At 39.3% G+C, this 18857-nt stretch overlaps 1 protein-coding gene across 3 annotated transcripts in view; it reads right to left on the minus strand.

Annotated features, from left to right (window-relative positions):
• Window positions 1-18857, minus strand: part of zfhx3b (zinc finger homeobox 3b) — a 452523-nt gene that overhangs the window by 183164 nt on the left and 250502 nt on the right. For all 3 annotated transcript variants that reach the window (XM_063067110.1, XM_063067111.1, XM_063067112.1), the window contains one exon: window positions 12042-12273. In XM_063067110.1, the coding sequence (XP_062923180.1) occupies window positions 12042-12273 (232 nt within the window). The remainder of the gene's footprint in view (window positions 1-12041; window positions 12274-18857) is intronic.

The following is an 18857-nucleotide window of genomic DNA, read 5'->3' on the forward strand; positions in this document are numbered from 1 at the left end:
TTTGCCAACAGATATCTTACAGGAGTAGCTGTAGGAAGCGTTAACTGGCTCTCAGGCTTGTTCCCCATTTGAATCTAATACCTACTGTATATTTTAGTGGGAGGCGGGATGAAACATCAACAACTATTATTTTCAAGCTTTTTGCACTTTTAAGAGCACAGTAACTTCTGAGAACTTACTGCAAAAGACACTTACCTTAACTTTTAAAGTGCATACTCTTGGTTCTCTCTTGTGACAGTACTAAGATTGCATTTCTTGATCTAGTGCATGGGAGACACCCTGTTCTAACCCACCATAACAAACTTAAGTGCTTCCAATAACTGTTCTTAATTTACATTGAAATTAACTGATATCCAGTATAAATGGTTGTTCGTTAAATCTGCTATCACTTTCAATTCATCACAGAGGTTGGAAAAGATTTTCTTTCTTCTAAACCCTTTATAAACTGGTTTACAATTGTGTTCTCGAGAGTATACAGGAAATCTTCCAGCATGGGCCCAGTTGCACAAATTAAATTGCTCATAGTTCCCAGCAAATAGCATGTGCAATTCCAAAATTCCATAGAAGCTGTTTAGCTGCACTGCTTTGAATGTTTTACAAGAGGAAAGTGGTGAAGTGGGGGTGGTCAATTCATTTTTTAAAAACTAATTTAGTACCATCCATCAGGAATGCATAGCCACAACACAATTTCTGGGAATGTGATTTTTTTTTGGTTTAAAAAAACAAGCACTGTCTTGTTTCTCATTATGTAAAGAATCAATCCTTTAGTGGCTTTCTCTTTAATGTGCTTGCTCTATGTTAAATGCAACAAAGTGCAATTTTTAGCAAAATTTCTGCCACTGGTAGAACAGTTTGGTAGATGAGTAAAATATCCTCTATAATGGAAAGAATATATTTTACAGATCTGGCAGAGCCCTTGACCATATCTCAGCTATTTCCATTACCCACTCCCCTTATGAATAGAGCAGGAACAGAGTTCTGTTTTCAGTTTTCACACCAGCCAGCCTCCACATTTGGAGGATTGTCCTCTAGCACCTTCAGTGAGGTTCACCACCAGAAATTTTCCCTTCCCGTATCCACATTGCAAAGGTGCAATCTCCCTGGTTCACTCTTCCTCCCCACCTGTCACTCCTCTTCTCACATCACTTTCCCATACAACTGCAGGAGACACAGCACCTGCCCTTTTACCTCTTCCCTTCCCACAATCTAAGGACCCAAACAATTCTTCCAGCTGAAGCAGTGATTCATCTGCATTTCTTCCAACCCAACATACTGTATCCCCTGTTCACAATGCTGGGTCCTCTACACTGGAGAAATTTCCAGCTCAGACAGGGTGACAGCATTTCAGTCTACAGAGTGATAAATAGTCTGATCACTTTAATCCTCCATCTTGCTCCCACACTGACCTCTAGGACTGTTGAAACAACGAGAACTTGAGGAGCAACATCCCAATTTCCATCTGGACATATTGCACACTTTCTAACTCAGCAAAAACTTCGATGGTTTCTGGTGACTGTGTACATCAGAACAGGCCAGTTCTACTGTCACTAAATTGGATTCTCTTTCCATAGTTGCTGCTTGACCTGCTGGGTGTTTCCAGCAACTAAATCTTTTGAATTTTCTTTATAGAAGTGATAACTGGATTGAGCAAATTAAATGCATATACTCCACTAATAATGTTAATCACTAAACAATATCAACTGGCAGACAGACAAACAGCACACCAAGTTTTCTTTTAAATCTCACACAACGTGGAAGAAATTTCTTAAAAACACCATCCTCTCTGTTGTGTATTTAATATTTCAGTAATATTTGAATAATCTTGTAAATATATTGTTTGATATTTTTGTTTGTTTAAATATTTCTTTGCAGGCTATATGTATAAATGCATGAATTGGATACTTCATCATGCTACCATGTGATGCCTGTGTGCCTCACTTAAAGTAAACATGAAGTTAGACTCCCATTTTCGGACTCCCATGTCTTCCTTTGAATTAGTTTAATGTTTTTAAGTTAAGAAAACGTAACACTCTCCCTGCCAGGAGGTATTCTTTTTACTGTTCCAAGCTTCTATTTTTATCACATCTGTTTAAATGTGGCCCAAGATGGACAAATGCAGCCTCTGGCTTGTCTAGAACTGAGCTAGTGAGACTGTATTATCCCAGGACTGTCCAACAAATGTCACAACATGGACAATGTGGTCTATTCCTGTGATGCTCCTAAACAAGAGCAGTAGGGGAATGACATCATCCTTATGCGTTGCAACAAGGTAACAGAGGTAAGGCTAATAAGAGCAATTCTTGCATACTGCTAATACTTTATAGCAATTACACTTGGGTAAGTTAATGCTTTTATCTAGTATGGAAACATAACGTAGAGATTATTCCATTTGAAGCACCTCTGCCAGTTTTGCATTCTATATTATAAATTTACTGCTGCAGACACAATCTAGTTGTTTTGCTGTACACTTACAGTACATGGGGCCAGTGGGAAGTCAATAAAATGGCTGAAATGGAAGGTGGCTGGTGATACAGGTGACCCGCATGCTACAGCTGTTCAGGCTATGGAAATTCATCATTACTGAATTCACAATTCACTGCCCAAAAATTTGAGATCTGGAGTAGAACTCAGAATTTATGTGAAAAAAAAGTAAATAAGTCAACACAGCAATTTTGTCTTTCAACTTGCATTTCTTGACATATGCATAGATGACACAGTGTAGCTTTACAGGAAATTGCACTGCTGACCCATTTCTCAGAATACAACTCATCCTCATTATGTAGGGCTCAAACCTATGAAGGACAGGTGGTGGTTGAAGAATTCATACTGGACTAAATACCACTCTTCACTCTGGCCAGCATCGTCTTGTTATCCCAAAATAAGCTCTGACTCTCACCAACGCCATGACAACGACGACCTGTATCCCCATCTTCAATGAGGCCTTGCTCCTCTGCTTGTCTGATAAACTCTTATTCCTGCTTTCATTACCTCGACACTCAATCCCTCCAATGCCCTAACTTCTCAATCTCCACCTTCCAAGAAACCTCTGCTGCCGATATTCCAACTTATATTGACCCATCGTCCAATTGCTCATCTTCGCTAACCTACAGTGCACTGATTCCCAAGACCACCAACAGTTTGATTTGATCATTTTTGCTCTTGAACTTCTCCATGATCTCCTCCTCAATTTTCTCTGTGACCACTGTCAATGTAAATTCTTCCAGTCCTTCTGATCTCCAGTAATTATGAACATCCAGTAGTGGCCCGCTTTAATTGATCCAACGAGACAAATAGATGTACATTGAACTTTCTGGGACTGGAAATGCCCTTCCTCTATCTCTCAGCCAGTCTTAAGGAGACTGTTGCTCAGACCATCTCTTGGTCCACTCATGTATTAGTTCGAATTGTGGTCTGTATGGGGTATATTTTGCTGGCTTGTAAATCTTAAATTCAAGGTGTTGTTGTGCTCTATGTGGATAAAGAAGCTTGCCTTTTACCTTTTTGCTATTCCAAAAACATTTAACATTATGGGCAATAATAAGCTAAAAAAAATCTACTCCCGTAAGTAGAATCTGAGGACAACTGAATCCTGCACCGATAAATACCTCCTTGACACCATTAAGGTTAATTTTAACACTAGGCATCCAGAAAAATTAATTGCACATTATAATTGGCATGATTCAATAGCCTTTTGACGCCAAATACTTAATTTAAACACTAACTCAGTATGATAAGTTACTAAATCTGCATAAATTTATAAAGATACTGAACCACAGTTAAAACAATGAAGAAAAAGTGATGAAAGTGTTAATGAAGCACACAACCAATCCGTGCACATTCTAAGCATTTTCATCGTACTTGATTCTTCCAGAAAAATCACTCTGGTGCTGACCCATAAATCCAGCCCATCTCTGTTTTAACAAGCAAAAGACCTTTGGCTGCTTTATGGCAGAGCCCCAACCACAATGAGTCTTGAGTTCTAACTGAAATCATAATCATTATGAGGAAGGAAATTAAACATAATATCAGTGGAGAATATTTTCATAGCAGAAACCTTTTGAGGCCCATTCCAGGCCAACTCTGCCAGCAGTGCTTACTAATGTCTTTGCCCTCTGATGGGGCTTGGTTCATTATCAAATTAATCAAATCAAGATGCCCAGGGAATGTGCATCAGTACTCCCTGTATGTTACAGTGAACTTCTGCACAGACATAACTCTTACGTACAGAATTATTAAAAAGGCAATATCCGACCTCTGTGGTAAAATATTTTTAAACTCCCCCAAAAGCAACAATATGAATAAAATATTATTAAAAAGATACATTAGCAATTACATATTTATTACAGTGTTCCAGAGAAACGCCTAAAAGGATTTTGAGCAACTATTTATGCAAGTACTCTGTAGACAACCTGTAAAGTTTAGTTTTAATTCTTGCCTGCACAGGATTTCCTTCATGTAAAGATTGACTCAAATCCACGATAGAGAAGAATTATAAACAAGTTAAAAGATGCATGAATATTAATGAAAAAGAATAGCCAAATAAAATTTATCAACACTAAAAGTGTTAAATTATACTAATTTACTAAATAATCATTTTCAATTGCAGCTAAAACCCTTTAAGCATGTTGGTTAGCTTTAGCAAACTTTGTAGTTGTTTGTCAGATCTGTGGCTGATTTCTGTAATCAATATCGTTACCCCGTGCTCAGGTTTCAACATTTCGTAGTTCTCAAAAATTAGAGAACTAACCTCTCTTGTGATCAGAAGTTCCTTCTTAAGAATGCACCTTGCCATCTCATGAGTTGACAGTAATTACTGATTCAAATCATATGTGACTGGCTGCAAGAAATAAATTTCATTTGAACAATGTTCAAGGCTGCACAAAATCAACAAGTTTTCAAATTATTTGCAATGATTAATTATGAGGACTTTCCTTCAGAGATGAAATGTTTAGCTGACACTTGTCAGTGGTTTGTTTTTTAAAGCAAATTCCCCAAGCTAGAACCCAGGCAAATTGCAGTTCAGTCACTTCAACTTTTTAGAATTGATTCATTCAGGAAGTGGATATTACTGTCCCCTCCTACTTGTCCTAAAATAAGGAGGAAGTTCAGATTCAACCACATCTCGAATAGCCTACCAGCAAATAAGGAGCCCACTTTTGAATACAGCATGATGCAAACAGTATGGGCTGATAGATGACAAGTACTATTTGTGCCATAGTAGCCAAAGACCCTCCTCCATCAAGAGAATACTCTTGCCAGTCAACTGCATTACCATTGCTGAATTCTCCATCATCTATATTGTGGGGGATCATCACTGATTAGTAACTCATCTGAACAGGCCCAATAAAAAAAAATACTCTGCAGATGCTGGGGTCAAAGCAACACTCACAACATGCTGGAGGAACTCAGCAGGTCGGGCAGCATCCGTGGAAACGATCAGTCAACATTTCAGACTGGTTTTTCACCTGGAACCTACCAGCCTTCTCCTTCTCAACCTCCCTCCACTTTCTTTATAGGGCCTCTGCCCCTTCCCTCTACAGTCCTGACGAAGGGTTCCGGCCCAAAACGTTGACTGATCGTTTCCACGGATGTTGCCCAACCCGCTGAGTTCGTCCAGAGTATTGTGAGCCCAATAAATAACATGACTCCAAGAGCAGGTCAAAGAATGGCTAATCCTGGGACAATCCCAAGACTTTTTCACCATTTACCTGGCACAAGTCACAGCAGAAAAAGAATCAGCACTAATTTCTCTAACTTCAGGTAACCTTCCCCTCTGTTTTCCTCCCTCCACCCCCCCCATCTTTGTTTTTCCTCATTCTTGTGTCCTTTTTACTCCTTCTTATCCCCTCATCCACACAACCGGCCTATCACATCCTCTTTGTTCCCCACATACTTCCCTTTATTTAATTGTCTACTGTCCCCTCTTATCAGATTCCGTCTCCTTCGACCCTTCACCTCTTACTTCCCAGCATCTCACGTCATTCCCTTTAAACCCTCTGTCCTCCATCCACCTGTCTTCTCCTTCTGACCTGGACTCACCTATAACCTGTCACCTTATGCTCCTCCCCACCCCTTGTTATTCTGGCTTCTGCCCTCTTCCTTTCCAGTCTTGATGAAGGATCTTGGCCCGAAACATTGACTGTTCATTCCCCTCCAGAGGTGCTGTCTGACCTGCCGAGTTCCTCCAGCATCTTGCTTGTGTTGCTGGTACAAAAGTATACTCTCCACTTGTCAGGATGAGCGCAGCTCCAACAGTTTTCAAAAAGCTCAGCAACATTTAGGACAAAGCATACCGTTTGATTGGCACCCCTGGTCGTTGCCCTGAACATGTATTCTCTTCATCATTGGTGAGCAGTGTGCACTACTTACAAAATGCAGATAAATCCGATTTGGAAAAATATCACCAGCCGCTCATCATTGCCTGATCTAAATCATGGAACTCCTTATTGAAGAAGAGCATGGGAGTAATTTTATCAGAAAGACTCCGGTAATTCGGGAAGGTTGTTCACCACTAGTTTCTCAAGGGCATCTAAAGGTTGGCAATAATTCCCAACCTTACAGTGGCACTAGATCTAAAAATGAATTTTAAAAATGGCAGTTTTTTCTCGCTGAAGGAGAGTAGGAAATTGGAGTGTATTTTTTTTTTAAATATTATTTCCACTGGTTTCATCATTTCCATTAGCAAGACTTCTATCTAATCTCCATATTTAATTACATGAATGTAAATTCCTTGTTTGGGGGTGAATTTCAACTCTGGGTCAATGACCCACAATAGGACTGTACCTTGGGTTGTCCCTGGATATTCAGGTGAAAGGTTGGTAGGATTAGTGCCAGTACTGGACTGGCCCCGTAATAGGGGAAGATTTATTAGAGATGTGCAGAGAATCTGCATTGTCCCATATTTTTTTTCTGATAGTATGTTAGTTGGCACAGTAAATCTTGATGTGTTCAGGACCATGCAGTGGCAGGAGAACTCAAACCCTCAGCTTCCATGCCTACAGTTGAAACCTAAGTGACACAATGGGCTAGACGTTAATTTCCCACTTAAAAAGCTCATTGAAAATCAAATCTAGGCAAATTAATAAACTTTATTAGATTCATACAGGACAGTCTTGAACCATTTCTAGTTCATTACAAATTGATAGTAGCACTTGGGCAGATCTAAGAAGATTATAGGGAATGGATAACAATTTATTACATGCAATGGATGTTGTTTGGACATCAAAATTGCTCAAACAAAATCAAGTGAGTTTGATTATATTTAGCTGACCTCCATTACCCGACAGTGGCACTGGATGACAGAAATCGAAAGGCTGTCAACCTTCAGTATTAATGTTGGTCAACTTAAGAAACTGGAATAATTTGGGATCGGGAAAGCAGAATTGAAAACTACTTGTTTTGTGAACTAACAAATAGCACCATGAATGTAGATAAAGGTAAATGCAGGATGAAATGTTCCAGCCCCCTAACGAAATGAGCTTGGCTCAAGTAAGGACAGAGTTGCCATAATGACTCTGAATTGTGCACTTACCATTGCCATACCTTTCACACAATGTCTCATTTATAGAGTTGTGTTGGTTTCTATGTTTCAGCAATTTTACTGCAATGTCAGCTTTTTCAAAATCTTCCAAAATCCATTTCCATAAAGAAGAGAAAACCAAACTGCATTAAATGCCTTGATCAGCTCTCTTAAAAAAGTTCAACCACAACAGTCACACTAATATACAAATTCGAAAAATAGTTTCAGGTTGATGTAAAAACTTCCATGCCATGAAATGAAGAGGGACATGGGAATTTTCAGGTTTCAAAGCATGCATTTATCTCTTGAGCAAAATCCGTCTCACTGTGATTTGTGTGTCCTTGTGGTGTGCAGTACTTGCAAGATTTGCCCACATTACATAAGTGAATACACTTCAAGAAGTGCTTGAGGACATCTTAAGAATAGAGTATCCTTTCTTCCTTATCTCTGTGAAATAATACAGGATAATCCACACTCAACTAAAGTTTCGCCTGTCAAAACACTTAAATGAAAGCACATCTGTCAACTCTTAGGCAGTTGAGTCATTTTCAGATCTACCATTTACATTGTTTTAAAGATAAAGCTGTTCCCAAATGAGCAATTGCCCAGGCTTTCTTTTCCATTTCCAATTAGGTCATCTGCTAAATTACAAAGATTTTATAAGCTTGAATTGCTGAGAATTACATCAGAAGTGCCATGTCATAGTTTCTCATGAGGGAAATATATTTAAGATATTGCTGCATTTCTCACACTGGGCTGAACTGTACTTGGAACACTCGAGTTCAAATATTGAATAGGTTTTGGACTTGCAATGCATATACAATGCATAGAATCATAGAGACCAACATCAGAACCCAGTCTTACTGGGATTCCTCAGGATTCCTGTTGGTAAATCACCCCTCGGACCCTGATAATGATCTCATTTTCAATGATAATTGCCAGAAGTAGCCTGAAAATCAAAGGCCAATTACTTTAGTTATTTATAATTTGGCTTGATGTCCTCACTGAGTTGAGAGATGCCACTGGATATAGAAATAAGCATTTCAGCATTCTCCTGGCGCAAAGGGATGCAGTTTGCAGATTATTCTCTCCTTTGCAGACATGGAGATGCTACACAGCAGCAGATGGCTTCCCAGCCTGAGCATGGAGATGCGTGTGGGATGGCCTCTCACGCGGGTTCAGTCCCATGCCTAATGTTCCACCACCCATACCTATCTTCATCATCAGCAAAGTCCTACTCCAATCATGCAGGGAACTGCTTCCAAGTAGAAGGCCGCAGACAGCACATGATCAGGGTCTGACAGCCAATATTAGCTCCAGGTCTGCAGGATGAAACGATGGGGCAACTTTCTGCGAGCCAACAGATATGGAGCTACGCTTACGCTATCCCAAGTGGATGGCGATCTCCTCCCACAGTGTTATCACTTCACCTCACACCTCTGAGCAGTCGCTGACTGAAGCCAACCCATGTGGCGTATGCATCTTCTGTGTCATCAAGGACAATTATGAAACTTTATTTTTTGGCGTCTGCGTGCATGCATGCGCGTCTGTGCGTGTGTGCGTCCATGCACGATGTTGGCGGGACGATGTCTTTTTCATGCCTTTACTAGGCACAGATCGAGAGAGAGACTATGTGGCACACCATTCCTCACACAGACACTCACACAGACATTTCGCAGTATTTTTCCGTTTATTTTACGAGGTCGAGTTGCGATCTCGACACTCAACCTGGCACGGATGGAAAGCGTACTCGGGAGCGGCTCTGACTGGATTCGAACCCGGGAACCTTCGTTCCGGAGTCCGGCGCTGATGTCATTGAGACACAGCCGGCCCGACAATTATGAAACTTAAGATGAAAATCAGCCTTGCAGCATCCACACTTTGGACAATGTGACACAGTATACAAGTTTGTGAAATGCCTAAGGCATAAAGGTGTTTACATGGCACCCCAAATGTTAAGAATGTTTTAATCACTTGGTTTTGTTGATGTTATAAATGATTAATGAACTCACATTAAAGACTTCTCTTCATCTCACATTCTCAATATTTATTGCTTATTTTTTATATTGTTTCTTTATTTTGCGTTTGCACAGTTTATTGTCTTCTGCACTCTGGATGAAAGCCTTGGTTTGGTGGCCGTTCATGGGTTCTGTTATAGTTACTATTCGGGCTGATGGGACTCGTCAACCAAGGTTGGCAGCTCATCTGGAAGGAAAACTCTGCTCGCAAACCTCCTCTGCCTTGCAGATATACCCACTCGTGGGGAAGGCTTTGGGAGTAAACCCCAATGGAAAAAGTCAGAGCTGGAGTCCCGAAGGCAGTCCCACATTGAGTTCAATGCTGGCTGGCAATTCCTGCAACGCTTCTGGTAACAGACTGTATCATTCTCTGCTGTTCCTTTGGTTCATCAGTTGTGTGGAGAGGGGGAGCTTCCTACACGGGCAACAGCTTGCTCTCCATATCGTACTGCCCAGGCTTGCATATCCTGACAGCCAGGACGTAATATCTATGGTCAACTTTGACTGTCGGAAGCCCTCACCTCACAATTCCATAGATTTGTCGAGTATATGGTGACATATTATGTACCTTGATAATAAAATTTACTTTGAACTTTTGAACTTTGATTTTGAAGACAGCAGCACCATACAAATGCAATCATAATTAGGACAACTCACATTACTCCTTGTCTCCTTGTGAAGAGATAAAATGAAACTCTGTGGCACTTATAGCAGACCCTGCCATTGCCCAGCTAGAAAGATTAATTAATGGAATGCCACCAGTGGTGTGGAGTGAGTACGTCAGCACTACATGCTAGGGAAAGCATCCTCTATTATTTGAGCACTCTCCATGAACTCCGAAGGACATAGGACATTCGAAGCTGTTCATTCAGATTTCCCCATTGTTAGCAGTGTCCCTTTAAATAACAAACCAATGCAAAGCAAGACTGTCATAGGCTGACACTTTTGAGTGATAATTCATCACACAACAGGGGGAAATGGCTGTTGTGAATAGTGTAAACTTAGTGTGTGCCTGATGCCAGTGAAACACCAAGTGTACAGAAGTGTCTAGTCCAAATGTGTGATGGGCACAATTTCATCAGGAAATAATTACTGTGTCAATCGCGCACTAAACAGTGGACATTAATCTATCAAATTTCTTGTGGTCCATGGCTTCATGAAGATCCATAGAACTATCTCAATTCAAGATCTGTTACATTTTGGGGGGAAATAGATCTCAGCATTTGTTTAACAGTTATGTCCAATGACCTGGATGTCCACATCTTAAATCATCAAAGAACTACCTAATGCCATTCTGTTGCTTCTGGACTTCTTGTTCTTACTTACCTCAGGACATGAGGGGCACATCACTTTGCGTCAGTCTGCAACCACAGCTACACTAGGCTAAATAGGTCCAGCCAGTTTCATTTCCGAAAAGACATGAGTAAACCAGCTTGGATTCGCTGTAACCGGGCAATGTTTGACTGAGCCCAACCCACAGAGATACATTGAATCCAATGTCACACTTTTCCATGGCAAGCTTTGAACTTGCAGCTTCTATTTTGCTTTTTAGTAGCCTACAATCAGAAAATTCACTAAAGGGCTATTTAAAAATACACTTAATGGCCCACACTACCAGGTAATTCAATTATTTCTAGCTTTCAGCATTTGCTTTGCATTGTGTTCCTTCCCTTTGCCAATCCCCCTTGCGAAACACTGTTCAAGTGCATTCATTTCAGCCTGATAAGTCATTAATGTTGTCATGATACACAACTTTTGTTGCTGATATCTTTGTTCACTCGATGGCCACTTTTCTAAGTACTGACAAGTATGGTAGAGCAAAATATGTCCTCCAGGTAATGTCATAAAAACCTTTTGTTGTTGGTAGAATTAAGGCTTGCATTTTATTTTTTTAAACATATTTTACTTCAATATTTTGCACACTTAACCAAAATAAATTTGGCACCATTATCCTGCACAAAAGTCATTATACAGGAAGCAAATGGTAAGGCTTAACAGTGATCAGTTATTGTTTTATAATTACCCCAAGACTATAGGTCTATTGTTTTACATACAAGAAGCATTCAGCTTCAATACGTCACTGGGTCTCACTGCTGTAATTACTGTCATTGGTGCCAGTACCAGTAGAAGGTGAGACAAGGGTAACAGAATCACATTGAAGGCCCTTCTGCTGGTCCAGAGAACAGGAATATCAAATCATATGATGTTCGTGGCTTTGTAAGAAGATTATTTTTAAAAAGATGAGGCGATTACCTCAAGATTGGTTCCTATTTTTAACGTGCTCTCCATAAAAGAAATAAAATCTACTGTAGTGGTTAAATTGATTTATTCCCTTTGGAATCTACATCAAACATATTCCACTATCTGAATTATTTTGATGAATTAACTCGTGTCAAGAAACAATTTTCTTAAATGAGTTTATTAACCTCTAGACTTTGGCAGGTCAGTGAAAGAGATTTCGACTAGCCTTGCAGGACTTGTGTTGAAAACCAGTGGGTACTCACCATTCTCAGCAGCAGGACACTTGCGAATGGTGAAGATCTGCCCCAGGTCATCGTCGTCCTCTGGCAGACCCTTCTGCAGCCGCTGTAATTTGCGCAGGCTCTCGCTGCGCTGGTGTTTCATGGAGCGTACGTGCTGGATCAGGTTCAGCTTTGCCTTGGTAGAGTAGTTACACAGTGAACAGTGGTAGTAACACGCCTCCGCCTCCACCGTGCTGTCGTGCTGCTGCAAGTGCTAAATAACAAAGGAGGAAGAAATAGTATTTAACACCTTTCATATATACCACCATTTCATTATGCATTAGAAACCTGCGTTTCTTTCTGTATAAAAGACCATTCTTTCTTCAGTTTCCCCTCATGGGAAAGGCACTGAGGTACAGAGACACCATTTACAAATAACTTCAGTCCAGGAAGCCACGTTCCACAGACCAACAATGACCAAAACATGAAGTGTCCATAAGCATTTTCCCCACTTTCTCTTCTCAAGACAGATCTCAACTACACCTTCCATACTGAAGATTTATTCTCGACTCTAGACCCTCATTTACAACAACTGGTGTTTAGACAGCTTGTTTAATGCAGCAATAAGTGCCAAGGTGCTTCACTGAAGCATTCTCAGGCAAGAGGGCTCAGCACTGCCATGAGGAGGGATGATTAATACTTTGGTCAATTGGATTGCTTTTAATTAGCATCAATGAAGGCACAGGAAAGGTGCTCACAACTTAATGCCTTGGCAACTGATGCCACAGCTATCAATGGTGAAACAATGACATCCAGGAATGATTATGAGACATACAGTAGATATTGTAAAAGATTGAAAAGCGGGAGGTGATCTCAGAGACTAGTAACGAGCACCATGGCAGGACATGGATAAATTTTGAAAATCAAGATGCTGTTTAAGTGGGAACCTGTGTAGGTCAACAAAAAACTGGCAATGGATGAGCACGAAATGAGAGTTACGACACAGAATCTTGTCCTTCTACACTATGACCTAAAATGCTGTTGAGTCCTTTGTATCTAGTCAACGAATTCACCAAGAGTGTTGAAATAAACTAGAGGCAGGCCAGATTGTAATTGACATATGGTTTTGCTTTTATAGGGGTACTGATTTCTTCCCCTACACTGCTGCTGGATCTCAGGCTAACTTATCTTTGCTAGGTATGTACTTGAAGCAGTATTGGGGAAAGGTTGGAAGAAAGAGTTAAAATATCTGATCAGTCATAATCTATCTGGATGCCTGTACATGCTCAGAGGTTCGAATAGCCTACTTATTTTTCTACTTTTCTACAAGTTCCATGTGACAACATGGTTTAATTTACTTGAATGTTATTCAATTCCATTCAGCCAATGGCTGAAAGGGAACATTATTTTTTTAATCCTTTTACAGACTTCAAACATCAATTTTTGCCATCGCACTTTCATGTTTTATTGCCCGTTGTCTTGATGTCCTAAATGAGTTTGAATTTAGATGCAAGCTTGTCCTTCTCATCAGTGCTTCACACTTTGTTGACTGACTATCTTCCATATCAATTCAAGTGCTGTTGTTTTATTCAGGACTACCTTCTTCTCTTTCAGATAAATGCACTAAGCTTACACCAATTTCATCTAAATACCTCTTCAGAAGTACCCCAATACTCCTCTTTTCAATGTGGGAATCTTTCTAAAATCTCTTACTGAAGTTTAGTAAGCTAACACTCATGCTCTGGGCTTTCTCTTTCCATTCACTATATCAAGGGACCTCATTGACCAGCTGTCCGCTCACCCCAGCCTTCACCATAATGCACATACGTGCAGCATTAGGTTTATGCTGCCAACCTTTACCATTTTCAGAAATTCAAAATTCCAAGCACACCCAACCTCCTTTCAAGGTCTAAACTGCCCATTTACTAAACATTGCCATTGCTGACGCCTTCCTCACTTCCCTGTGAAATGTCTGATCACTATCGGGTGTTTGGTCTGAATGTCTGCAGTAAGCTACCACCAGCAGCGTTCCCTCATTTTAGTACATCCCAAGTGAATCTATCTCCCCTGAGACCTCTCTGATGTTGTCTCTTCCCGGACCTTTATGTTTATTTTTTATGTAACTCCGTCTCTATGCAAACATCTTTCACGTCTGAACTGTTTCCAGCCTTGTGAGTCCACATGTGCTCTTTCCCCTGCTGCTAGATTTCTAGCATTTTTGAACAACCTACTCCATTCACACACTCCCCATTTATGCTAGTCTTTTAAACTCATTCTTGGGAAGAGAACATTGCTGGTAATGCAGACATTTATTCTCCAACTGTAGATACACCTGACTGGTCTGATATATGATCCAGATTAGCATGGAACAAGTCACTGGCATCCAGAGATTTGGCAGCACTCAATGTGCTATATCGTGGCAAGTGTATGTTTAAAACTGCTTCCAAAAGTGTATTACAGTGGAATAACATACTACATAAACATCAGAGGGCAATGGGTAAGGTAAGGTAAGAATTGCAGTTTTCCTTCCTTTTAAGATATTACTGAACTAATTAGATTTTAATTAATCTACCGCCTTTATAGAACATAGAACAGTACAGCTCAGGAACAGGCCCTTCGGCCCATAATGTTTGTGTCCAAGATGCTGACAAATTAGATGAATCTCTTGTGCTTTCACAAGATGCCTTTTGCTTCATCCCTTGCACACTCATGTGCCTATCCAATAGTCTCTTCAGAACCACAATCATATCTGCTTCCACTGCTACCCCTGACAGCTCGTCAAAATACTTACCACTCTGTGCAATAAAAACATGCCCCGTATATCTCCTTTAAACTTCCCCATAACCTATGTAATCTCCCCTACTGATACCGATTTTGTTTCCAGTATTTTCAAAAATAATTTCTCGAACTTCTGTGTTGAATTGTATCTGAATTGAAGTTCTTTGGATTACACATTCAGTAACACAATCACCACTGTACAACATCCTTTATCGTCTGTTTCGTTTTAACTAATGTTTTATTTTAGTTCAGCAAGGCCTTCTTCCTTCATCACATTAACCATCTTTTTTATACCCCTATTCAAAGCGTATAATACACACACACACTAGTGTAAAACTTTTCATCTTCATCTTGGTAGCTTATCAGCCATCTCTCATAAACAGAACCATATTTTGAGTATATTAAAGTTAACCTTGTTTATACAAAGTGCAGTCACTACCAACTTATCAATGAATCCCATTCCAGGTTTTGTTACTTTTTCTGGATGTGGGCTTGGTTCCTGTGGCTTTGGTCCCTCCCCGAAGCTTTTTGCCTGAAATTATTTTTGAGGATTTTTGGGATTCTTAAAGTTTGATTCCAATTCGTAGGTTCTGGGTAAAATTCAATTTGAAGGTATTACAATGGTGGCAATATGGGTGGGTAAGAGCATTAAGATAGGCCTCTTCACATGATTACTGAAATTTTTAGACAGCTATGCAAGAAGGCACTGGCACTGATGTGCATGATAAGAGATTAGATTTTAAAAAATGCAGGGAAGAACCCAAGCTCATCCTGAGTGGAAAAAGAATCATAACAGACAAGGGCACAATTCTGTCATCACCAGTTTACATTCAAAATTTGACTGAGACTATTTACCACAAGCTACAACTTCTTGCTATAGAATTTGGATTCAAGATCTCTGCAGCCAGGAAATTTGTATGAAGCAAATTCTAATCTGAGGCACATGACAGGTTTGACACAAGTCAGTTCTTGAATACTCAGCTTATTTATATAAAATCTTTGGGAAACTGGATAACTGTGACATGATACACAAATTTGCAAAAAAAAAAGTCATATAGATTATAAACTAAAAATAAATGTTCTATTTTCCCACACCAGCAGTATCTTTATTAAAATACAAAATGGCACAACAAAATGCAGAAGGAACTCAGCAGGTCAGGTAGCATCTTTGTAGGGGAATAAAGAGTCAATGTTCTGGGCTGAGACCCTTCATAAGGACTGGAAATGAAGTAGCCGGAAGCCAGGATAAGAAGATGGGGGAAAGGGGAAGTCCCCACTTTCTTATTCTGGCTTTGCCTTGTGTTTATTGCAATTTTAAAAAAACCTCTGTATGTCAATACCAAGAATCAATATTCTACAGTACACTGGCCAAGAAGTATTGAAATATTTAAAATGAATACCACTCTAGCCCTACTGTAGCCTTATGTTTCAGCATCTGCCAAATTGAATATGGAAATATTCTAAAATTTGGGAAAGACACTCATTTCAAATTGATTCAATGTAAAAACTATAAACTAAAGGGCTGGTGTTTATTTACTGCCTCAGAACCTTGGCAATGGTTATGAAAGAGATAGATTATTGCACGATAGGACATGCAAGGATAGCAGAGGGGACAGGACAGGAAATTAATGTATAAGGGTATCACTAAATAAGGTATTTTCAAAGCAATTTCCCTGCCACTCATTCAGACCTCCGCTCGGTTACATTTTCACTAACAGCAACAAGCTAATGAACAGTCCATCTCTCTAGCTAGAGCAATTTACTGGTAATTGGTAAGCTAGGAGTTGAGAAAAAGTGGAACAGTTACTGTTCTGACATAGAAACGGCATCTTAAGGGAAAAGTCTAAATAATATATAAGAGTATCAAGCTTCCGAGTGGAGGTGAAGAAATGTTGTTGGAGTTGAACAAAATGATCAACAGACCGTTGGTAAACTCTGTAGGGGTGGTTCCTGGCAGTGGACATACACAGACATATGAAATAGGGGAATAATTGAGTGTTCGCTTTTATTTTGAAGAAAAACTGACATCAAAATGCATCAGCCATGATCTACACATACCTAAACAGAACAAAAATCATTTAAAGTTTATTCTTCTTGTAACAGATGATACTGCCATTAGTTTGAAATACTTTAGATCATTTTGTGCGTTTTCAGAACTACGCTGAAGTTGGCTAACAAGCTTAAATAATTTGTTATCAGCTTCTCAATGTACAAGAAGTTTTAATGAATTAAATATTTCAAGGACAGCACCTAATTTTATTACAATTCTCTTTAAAGGGTTAGTTTAAAAATGTCAGCTTTGATCTAACATATCTATACTCGTGTTCATTAGTAATTGCCCAATGCAGCATCCTATAAACACAGTGGTTACAGTTTGCTCAAGCCCAAGACAAGCTTTAGGCACAACATCCCCTTGAGCTACACACGATATTCATACCAGCAATGAAGAAAAAAACAAATTCAATTTGTTTGATCTATTTGTGGCATTGGGGTGGTTTAGAGTTGTGGAGGGGTGGATAATTCTTCAAGTCTTCCCTTTCAGCTGGGGCTTAATGTGTAATTGCTGTTAGTTAAGGCCTCAGAAATTACCATGATGAGATTATTTAAAAGAATGCTTTATATCTATTTTGACTTGTGAAATTTTAAAAATTGCACATCATTTGTCCATTCAATGTAGGACATTGTAGGACTGATTCACATGCACTGTTCCCTTAGTTTATATGTACTCAACATGAAATAAACATGCTACAATAAAATTGGGTCCAAGCTAAATACACTCACCTTTGATAAATTTTGCCCATCATTTTACACATAGGGTCACACATACAGGGAAATGCACAAGTTATTTCAGCTACAGCAAAAAGGTAGATACAGGGGAAAAAAAAGAACCACAAGATAGCATAACTATCCAGCAGAATTATAAATATTGAAGTAAGTTTACTTCCGTCTAAATGCACCAATCTATATTTTTTTCTTCTTTATCAATGTTAAATCAAACAGCATGAAGGCTTTTACGACATGCCATTTTTCGATAATTCACTTCTTTGCACATTAAGATTAAAATATCATTCACAAGCAAGGTCATGCTGCTTCCTTTCTTCAGACATAATTATTATAACAGTTCCCACCAAGTCCCTAACGCCACTGCAATACATTCTTTCTTTATGATTTCCTTAACTGATGTTGCTTTCTTCCAGCAACATTAAATGTTCTTCCATGACCGGTTTTAAATCTGCATTAACAGTTGGATGAGAATGCAGATTAATCAATTCACTTTCTCATTTTACAGACACTACCTAATCCGGATTTCAAGCCAATAGATTTGTGAGCTTTGTCTTCTAACTATGCACATTTTGTTAGTAGCACAAGCAAGTAGATAGCATGGCCAGTGTGGAACAGACGTTCAGTGTTGCCTGATCATTTTAACCTTGGCAACTGGCTTGCAAATGATGCTGTGTGATGCCAGTTAGACATTCGTGAAAATATTTTTTTATAAACTATGCAGAGCTTTAATTTTACTTTTGTACCTAAAGAACAAAAGGACATTCATCGAACCTCCAGTCTTATTCACTATAGTCATACCGGAATATACATAAAACAGGGAAGACTGGGGCCTTACAGACATCCACTGGGATTTACAACCCAGCAAAGGTTACTTCCGCATGCTGTTCAAGTAAAATTTTAATTTGAAGTTGGCAAATGTAATTTGTTTGTATGTGCACCCCCTGCACTAATTATAATGTAATCATCAGGGATCAAAATGTATTAAATTAAACTCACTACAAGTGATTTCCTTAGTCTTCTGAGTGCGGACACCTCATTTCTGCACTCAGACATCTCGTGCAATAAGGCAACCATTTTTAAATGTATCCCACAGAAGACCAGTCTTCAATTAACTTTAATTTTTGATCTGATTACTTTTATTCTCATTACTGCTTTAATATTTTTACATTATGAAAGCTACCTTCTATCAGAATTAGTATTGTTGAAACATAAGAATAGATTGTCCATGATTGCCAGTTAAAGACTTGCATTTTCTAGATAAAAAAGAGTTGCATTTATAATTTGTCTTTAAAGACT

The sequence above is a fragment of the Mobula hypostoma genome, chromosome 14 (genome assembly GCF_963921235.1).
Source record: "Mobula hypostoma chromosome 14, sMobHyp1.1, whole genome shotgun sequence".
Classification (NCBI taxonomy): domain Eukaryota; kingdom Metazoa; phylum Chordata; class Chondrichthyes; order Myliobatiformes; family Myliobatidae; genus Mobula; species Mobula hypostoma.